This window comes from Sinocyclocheilus grahami, unplaced genomic scaffold (assembly GCF_001515645.1).
Source record: "Sinocyclocheilus grahami isolate Dianchi unplaced genomic scaffold, SAMN03320097.WGS_v1.1 scaffold233.1, whole genome shotgun sequence".
NCBI lineage: Eukaryota > Metazoa > Chordata > Actinopteri > Cypriniformes > Cyprinidae > Sinocyclocheilus > Sinocyclocheilus grahami.
In genome coordinates this window covers 3004033-3013216 of record NW_015505412.1, presented here as the reverse complement: position 1 = coordinate 3013216, position 9184 = coordinate 3004033, and the positions used below count along the sequence as shown (strand labels likewise).

The 9184-nt window shown below is 37.8% G+C and overlaps 1 protein-coding gene across 1 annotated transcript in view; it reads left to right on the top strand.

The window, feature by feature from the left end:
- LOC107597573 (protein turtle homolog B-like) overlaps positions 1-9184 on the top strand; it is a 49002-nt gene that overhangs the window by 25594 nt on the left and 14224 nt on the right. Inside the window, exons 4-5 of the mRNA XM_016288704.1 lie at positions 3097-3243; positions 7804-7955. Coding sequence (XP_016144190.1) covers positions 3097-3243; positions 7804-7955 — 299 coding nt within the window. The remainder of the gene's footprint in view (positions 1-3096; positions 3244-7803; positions 7956-9184) is intronic.

The following is a 9184-nucleotide window of genomic DNA, read 5'->3' as shown; positions in this document are numbered from 1 at the left end:
TTGCTTCTATTTAGTATAATATGAATGGCAAGAAACACTTTTCTTGCAATTCTTGCACTTTTCTAGTGTTAATAAACAGGAAGATTAATGGCTACATGTGCTAAGTACTAAAATACTAAAATACAAATAAAAAGAGGTGGTTAAAATGGCTAAAATTGCATTACCTTAGGCATCAATTCTTTGTTTGGGGTTCCCAAAGCTCCATATGCTAATGCAGATCCATTTGGAAGGATTTAAGTCTCTGAATGTTGCCTGAACAACTTTCAAATGCAACTAGTTTAATTACTGATTAGTTACACTGGCACAGGACTACATTTAAGCCTGCAGTGGGAAAGATAATGCAGTCCTGTTAGCAGTGGCCTCAAGAACACCTTTTATTTGCTGTAACATTCAGTGTGAAGATGCTCCCTAACTTTGATGCCGATGCTCGATCCCATCAGTACTTTATCACCCCGCACGAAAATAGCTGTGATTTTGAAGGCCTTATATTTTTACTGCAAGACCGCAGTCTCCTCTGCCCCGTGCCGCATCGATTTTCTGCTCTGGAAACCTGCCGTTTCCTCTCTCAGGTGCAGCTGGGATCCCAAAGCTATGATATCTAGTGCTCACTACACAGCAGTATGAAGTATGAAGGCCAGCCGGAACGTAAATACGTGAGTCTGAGATGCTCACACAGTGAACAGTGCCCTGAACATTCAAACATATGAAATCCCAGCTAAAGTCCTCGAATAGGCAAATGAGAGATTGTATTTTGATAGTGGCCAGCTCTGGAATGGCTTAGTTCAGTCAGAGAGATGCTTGACTGCCCAAATTTCTCTCACTTTCCGACTATTTGGTAATTTCTATTCCGTGACTATTTGTATTATCGGTGTTGCTAAGCCTCTTAGTACAGAATGTGTAACACTCAGATATGAGCTGTGATACTTTGTTCTTTTCTATTTCAAGTACAGCACACATTTCATTCGATAGTTAAAGAGGGCTGAAATCAAGAATAGATTGCTTTGCTAGTATGTTATACATTGCTCCACATGCTGGCTTGCTGCATATATTTTAATCATTTGTGAACTGCAAAGTTGTTGTTGGTGAAACCTTAAAAATGCAAAGTGTCTATATGAAATAGATAAAATAAATAAATGTATAAATACGATAATAAAGTCATGTGAGTTAATAAATTAAATATTAATAATAATTTGTCATTTATTTATTTACTTAGGTTTGCTCCTTCATAGACTTAGAGCTATATAGCATATAACATTCATGGAGTTACTATTGTAACATTTCAGCATTTTTTTTCTCTTCATATGCTGGAGTGATTAACTATAATCATAATGGCAATACTGGGCTTTATTTAATGGAGATAACAACTAATAATAATCTCCACCAACCAATATTACACAGACAGCTAATTAAAACATAAATTTCCTGTTTCAGCAGAGCGCAGCATGCAGTGACAGCAGAGTAAGAATCATTTTAAACAAGGCAGATTAAACTATAGACCCTGAAATTCATCTAGCTTGTTTGTTATCGTCAGTGCATTTGTTACATTGTCATTAACTGGTGCCGTTATCTGTCATGTCAGTTTTTTTGGATGCAGCATTCTTCACATTAGTTAGTACAATGTGTGAAACATTGCAGTGAGCCTTTTCATGCAACACAAGAATGAATTTCTGTGTAAAATGTTTATAAAACCATTTTTACTTAAATTGTCACTTCTAATTGAATGTGATAGTTTATGCAAGAATGGGTTTATGTACAATTACAATGATATTCTGTTCCTGGTTTAATATATGAGGTGTTTTGTTGGTGTGGCTTTGTATTTATTTCCTTTTTTAATTGAAAGTCTTTGGGTCTTACCTACAGTGGAGATCAAAATTAGAGAACAATCTACAATTTCCTAAATTTCAAGGTCACTGCTTAGTCCTATTTGAACATATCCTAACAGGAGTAGAAGGGCAGTTTTTAAGAATATTTCTTAAATGAATTGTATTCTGAAGCAATTACAATGACACTAATTCAAGTCCCCCCAAAAGGCTGGTTGTCCACGTAAGACAAATGCAGAAGAGGACAGGATAATATGAAGTCTCACAATGGAGAATCGGTTCAAGACTGCTGTTGGAATTGCTTGCCAGTTCAACAATGAACAGGGTATGGATCTGTCTCGGCACGTTTAAGAGAAGATAACTGAAAGCACACTCTGCAGTGACCAAGCCTCTCATCAGCAGAAAGAATCAAAAGACTAGGCTCACCTTTGCTGAGGAGTCCTGATCTAAACCAGACTGAAAATCTCTGGAAAATCCTTGGTGACAAAGTTATGGCTAAGAAACCCACTACAGTTACCGAACTATGGAAGAGACAGGAAGAAGAGTGAACCAAGATCACACCAGCGCAGTGTGAGAAACTAGTGATGTCCTGTGGCCACAGATGTGATGAAATCATTCAAAGCAGGGGCCTTTTTGACAGCTTTAACTCTCCAAAATTTTTGTTGTAATCTTCTTTCATGCTACAGTGGTTACTATTCTCTAATTTTGATCATGGAGTTTTCCACAAAATAAAGTTTTTTGTTGAAATGCCAGTCAAACTTGTTAGTGGATCAGTGGTACCTACCTACAGCTAATATTCCTTCAAAGCTTTAGCGATGAAGATTAACAATATTTCAGAAAAATGCAAGTATTTATAGATTGTTGTCTAATTTTGACCTCCATAAATTTGACCTCTTATTTCAGTTAGTTGCTGAAGCAACATTTCTAATTTTTGTTTGGTTAAATATTTTAGTTTTTATCTAATATTTATGATTTATTCCATTTCAGCTTTATTACAATCATTAAAAACGTTTTAATAATTGGTTTTAGTTGAGAGTAATAACCCTGTTCTGTATGCAAAAAAAGGCTCTTGCACAAATATGTCTGTCGGATTCACAGACACATGCACACATACATTTGTTCATACCATCTTTCTAATGTTTATGAATACATATAATTTTAAATGAGATATGAGATATGTGTGAATGCATGCTTAGTGAACGCGAGCCTGACTTTCACTGCAGTGAGTCATTGCAGCAGTCCCACTCAGCTCTCCTCTGTTCCTGTGTGCTTTCAGGTAGAGCCAGTCTGCATGGCAAAGCGTCTCTGCAGATCGACCATGTGCGCTCAGAAGACCAGGGCTGGTACGAGTGCAGGGTCCTCATGCTGGAACAACAATACGACACCTTTCACAATGGCAGCTGGGTTCACCTCACAGTCAACGGTGAGGCCCTCGCCACTCTCACCACACTAGTACTGTGAAAGACACACACACACATCTATATCTATCTATCTATCTATCTATCTATCTATCTATCTATCTATGCCATTCATTCTGTCATTCCATCCATCTGTTCATCCATCTCAAGTTGTTTGACTCATTGCAGTGGTTTGTGTATAAGGCTTTGCTTATATCTGCATATCTGAATGTATGTACTCAGTTTCTCAGAGACTCTGCATACAGAGCAGGATGGACCGACATGCATTTCTCTCTCTCTCTTTCGGTATGCTCTCTCTCCCCCCCCCTCATTTTTAATGGATGTCTGCTTTTGGGGGTGGAGTAGGACTAATCGCGGCTTGATTTCATATTCATTTCTAATATCAGCAGTAAATCAGAGATGTGAGGAGTGGAGGAGGATGTGACCGTCTCTTACCACTCATGACTGGCTGCTGCTGTGACTAATATGTGTGGTAGACCCAACAAAAAACAGCCTTCATGCTCTTGCCACAGAAATGAGCAATGTACTCCCTTGTGGTCTAGAGTCTGCTGTCATTGTTTCCATCAGAAATCGTTATTGCCATCTCCCTTGTTTAATCCAATATTTTGTTCTTGTCATACAGTGGACAATGATGGGTAATAATTAGATTTTTGGTTAATTATTAACTCCATGTCTGTAATCTTTAAGGACTTCTATATGTTAGTTAACTCCTAAATGTTGACAAAAAGGAAAATGAATACAAAATACTGATCCTCTTTTTCAAATTCTCTCCAATCCCACCTGAAACAGTCTAGAAAGTAGCAAATTCGAGTTCATGGCTATGACATAACGTAAGCCTGTTTAAAAATAAAAGGGACTATCATTTGAGAGGCCCTGCCGAAACTTCCTGTTTTGTGCTTGTCAAGTGATTTCATGAAGCCTACACTCAATATTATGATCCTTTGGGTATGGGCCAGCATTCAAAAGAAACCCAATGGCCTGCTCTGAGATCTGCATGCCCTTATGTCTAATAAACAGAGTAATATTTCACCAGGCAGCAGAGCCCTCATCATTTCCATTACACTAATGGAGATGTCTTCCATGGTGCCAAACTACAGAGGCAAATTTGGGGTAGCTCAAGGCTTTGGTCATGTCATGTTCCTCTCTCTCATTCCATTTGAACATCACGTTTTGCCTGATCTATTATTTATGGGCATGGTTCAGCGCCGCTGGAAATATATTATCTCCTCCACGGTGAGTGTTTGCATTTTATTAGATGATGAATTTAATACGATCCAATAAAACAATATGTAAACTATCATGATTCACAGCTCAGTAATCATTGCCTGGGGGTCAATATCCAAAAGGCCCTCGGTCGCATATTAATAGTATCGTAACGCCACTGTAGGCTTAAATCAAGTGCTGATGCAGCAGATTAATTCCAATACTGGAGCCTTTTGTATTTAGCTGCACTGCATACTGATTCTCACTGTACATCACCTTACATGTATGAGCTGCAGTGGCAGAGGAATTAAAGATAATTATGGCCATCATTAAGGAACCAGTGTCTCTTTTCATGTTGGTGAGAAATCGATAGCGTATGCCTTGTTGGTACGTTGGTGATAAGCAACTCTATTGGTCCTTTATAGTGTCCATTTATTGAATCACATCCCCAAGTGAGATATGTGTCCATTCAGTGAACAGCAGCAGAGAGGAAGTGGTAAAAGTGTGCAGTCAATGATCGTGGTCGTCCTGGCTGAAATTGCACAGGAGGGTTTGAGCGCTCTACTCGAGGAGAGGTACAGGTATATTTGGAAGAAAGTCACGATTAAGGTCCCCTGAAATGCTTAGAAACACGCAGCGTTACTCTATGTGTTGACGTCATTTTAACTGAAACAGGAAGACAGGGCGGGACATATCAAGCAGCCCCACCCCTTTTTAAAATAGCCAATAGAGTTTGTTTATATCACAGCTTGGGCTAGAGCCGTTCAGAGCCGTTGAGCTCCATAAAGCCGCATTTGGGAATGCCAGCCACAATCTCATCCATATTGCTATAAAATATAGCATTCTGTGTAGAATTCAAATTGCTCCGATACATTTTGTGGTCTGCGCCGACTCGCGCATGTGATCCGCTCCGTGCTATCGTGTCTCTGGACCGGAGCAGAGTGTCAATCACTTTGTTTTGGAGTTTTATAAACCTGAAGAGAAATATTAAACTATAAAAAAACCTGTAAAGTCAGATATATGCCAATGAGTACATGTTTGCTGCAGTGATGCGCGTAGTTTGCATATCTCTGCGTTCAGTTATGTTGATTAATCACCTGATATTTATTTGGCTGCTGTCAAACGGTATAATTAGCACAGCGCTGTCTGCTCTCTGTAAGCACAGGCTTTTTGTATATTTAACATATGCTTGTGAGGTGAGACTTATGCATATTCCAAACTTCAAACAATGACACCAGCAAGGGTAACAGTCTGCTGCACCTTGCGTCCATGTTGAAAGTCCACAGCCGTTCCCTTGCAGAAATCACTGTGGCTTATTTGGAAAGTGCACAGTAGCCATTTCTCCATTTCAGAGCTGCGGCGGAAGAGGCGAGAGGCACGATTGAAGGGTGTATTATTGCATGCGGGGTGTGTGTTTGTGTATGTGTGTTTTTGGCCCGGGGTGAATGAGTTCAGTGTCTGCCTCGTCTTTTTTCAGCCGGAGAAATGTCACCTGTGCAGCTGTGGCGGGTGGCGCTTGTGCGGACATCTGTGAGGGTTTATTTCACAGCATCCTATTTCCTCTTTACTGCTACAGCGGCCATTCATGCCCTCCCTCGTTTGCATTCACGGTCAGTTCAGAGGTTCACTCAGTCACGTCCCCTCACACACACTCCTGGCCCTTAGGTGCTTTCCAAAATGTCGATATCAGTGATTGCGGCGTGGTTTTTACATGGTGTGTGGTTTTTATATGTCGTCAGGACGTTTTACAATAAAGTGCATATAATAGCCTTTTGGCTAAATGGCTCATGGTCGGATTTGCAAGCAATGCAGCTTTGAATCTAAACGACATAATGCCTGCTTGAAATTCACTACATTTGCTTTGATTGCGGATGTGTGAGTGACCTGCAGCCATGGCAGTTTTTGACTGAAATGAAAAAGGTTTATATTGCTCCTCCCAGTAGGTTTTGGTGTGAAGTTTTTATGGCATATGACCATTTTATGACTTTTAATAAGCATGCATTGTCATGCCTTTAAAGATGATTCTCTAAGGAATAGTCAATTAGCTGACTTGGTCAGTTTGTAATCCAAGGCTTTATGTGCATTTATTATCTGGATACTTGAAAGTCTTGCTGTTGGAAATAATAAGTAAATAACTCAAAATCAGTTTTATAATCTCCAACCTTTTGCTTGCTCTTATTGTTTGATATGCCTTTTCCTCCAAAATAGCTCGTCAAAACCTGTAAACCTATATTTTGTATATCAATTCACTCATATAAAATGTGTAGGCTAAGTATACCCATTATCCCACCAAAATCTAAGTTTAGGTGTTTTTCATAGATATTGACATTGTTTGTAAGAAAAATTATTTGTTAAAATGCAAGATTTATCTCTCATTTGAAAATATAATAATTAACTGATGTACTGTTTAGAATATTAAATTAAGATATTTTATCAATAAAGTCAAAAGTCAGGCATGGGCTTAATTGGTACTTTGGCACCATTTAAGCCTGCATTTCAAATAAGCCCACATAATTATTTATTCACAAAATATAAAAAAAATATAGATTTTTTTTTTATTGATGAGTTAGAGCTCATCACCTGTACCAATAACATTCAACATGAAAAACATACAGTATGCAAAGCACAACACTTTTACTGTGCCAACATTATAAAGGTGACATGCCTCTTCTATGATTTTTGGACAGGTGCTGTAGTTTTTTCTCATTTTTGTCATTTGTCATCTAAATATAGCTGTAATTTAAGGTAGTAAGTAAGATAAGGGAAAATGTTAGTAAGGTAAAAGCACACAAAGAACTGTTATCGTTAAACACTTTCACTCAGAAAACTGATCAAAGTTTGTAATTAAAGGGATTCTTCATTGAAACATAAAGTGGGCTTAAATGGTTCTACATTGAGTAATGGTAAAAAAAATGTATTTATTAAAATAATTTGCTCTACAAAACAATTTATGATTTATTTATTTGTAAATTAATGTAAAATTAATCATAAAACATTTAGTGTTTCTAGTTCACATGCTTAATTCTTTGGCAGTCTATCTTTCAGTTAGGCTAGTGGTTTGACCTTGAGATTAACTTTGTGCGCAAGTCAATAAAACTTGATAAAAAATTATATAAAATTATGAAGTACTATTTGTTCATACACAAAAAAACAATACATTTATCTCTTATTTGTGCAGATTGCATTGACATGTTGCAAGGATGTTCTGGATGAAAGTGACACTACAGAGATTCTGGTAGTTCTTGTTCTCTGTTTCTGCAGCCTCTGCCGTCTCACACGCTCACCATGGGGACTGAGCATGTGAGAGTATTAAATATAAAAGAATCTGGACTCAACTTGTCCTGTCTTTGTTTCTGTCCCAGCGCCCCCTACGTTCACGGACACGCCACCGCAGTATGTGGAGGCGAGGGAGGGTGGCAGCATTACTCTGACCTGCACTGCCTTCGGAAACCCCAAGCCGGTGGTCACCTGGCTGAGAGACGGGGATCAGCTGACCAGCAACAAGAAATACACGGTAACTGTGTTCTGGTTTAATATTTTTTTCTCAATCAGTGACTTGACTTGTTTGACTTATTTTTCCATTAAAAATATCTGAATAACCTGAAAACAAGAAACAATGTTTCTTCCATGGGATAAAAAAAAGTTAACACCAACTTTTTATCTCACAATCTATACTTTTTTTCTCAGAACTGCAGTATATATACAGAACTGCAGGATTGCCATAAACGTCTGATTACAATAAAGTCAGAACTCGGAATTACGATAAAAAATAAGAATTATGAAATAAAAAGTCAATTTCCTGTTTAATTTTTATTCTTTGTGGAATTAATTGAGAGATATAAACAAGTTAGCAAGAAAAAACTCAGAATTGCGAAAATTTTATTTAATTTTTTAAAATCTGAATAGTGTTTAGAGTTTTTATCTCACAATTTTGACTTTTTTCCCCCTCAGAATTGTAAGTTGTAAGATAAAATTTGCAATTATTTTTTAAATCTTATTTTATTTAATTTTTTTTATCTATCTCATGGTGGAAGTGGGCTTTCATGGTTTTCAGCATTGATAATAAATGTTTTTGAGCGCCTAATCAGCATATTAGAATGATTTCTGAAGGATCATGGGACACTGAAGACTGGAGCAATGACGCTGCAAATTCAGCTTTGCATTACAGGAATAAATTACATTACATAATATTTCACAATATTACTGTATATGCCTTGGTGAGCATAAGAAATGTATTTAAAAAATGGCGAGGTTGATGCACAAACCAAGCAAATAAAAAAATTTGATGAAATTATAATAATAATGAAATTTGATGAAATTATAATAATGATGGGTCATATAATGCGATTTCAATTTTTCCTTTCTCTTTGGAGTGTTACAAGCTCTTGGTGCATAAAGAAGATCTGTAAAGTTGCAAAGACTAAAGTCTCAAATCCAAAGAGATATTCTTTATAAAAGTTAAGAGTCAACCACGCCTACCTAAAACGGCTCGTTCTAACACGCCCCCACATGTCTACGTCACGATGTGGGAAGATTTGCATATCGCCGCCCAAATGCAAAAACGCAAAGAAAGAAGGTGTAACTTTTATTCTCGCTGTAGTATTGTTGTTGCCGCCGCCACCATGTCGTGAAGGCACTGTGTTTCGTTGTGAAAGCGAAACTACTTTGTTTGGCCTTCCAAAAGAGGATGATATCCATGCCTAGAGCTGACCCGTGCTGGTCGCTGAGGAAATACATCAACTT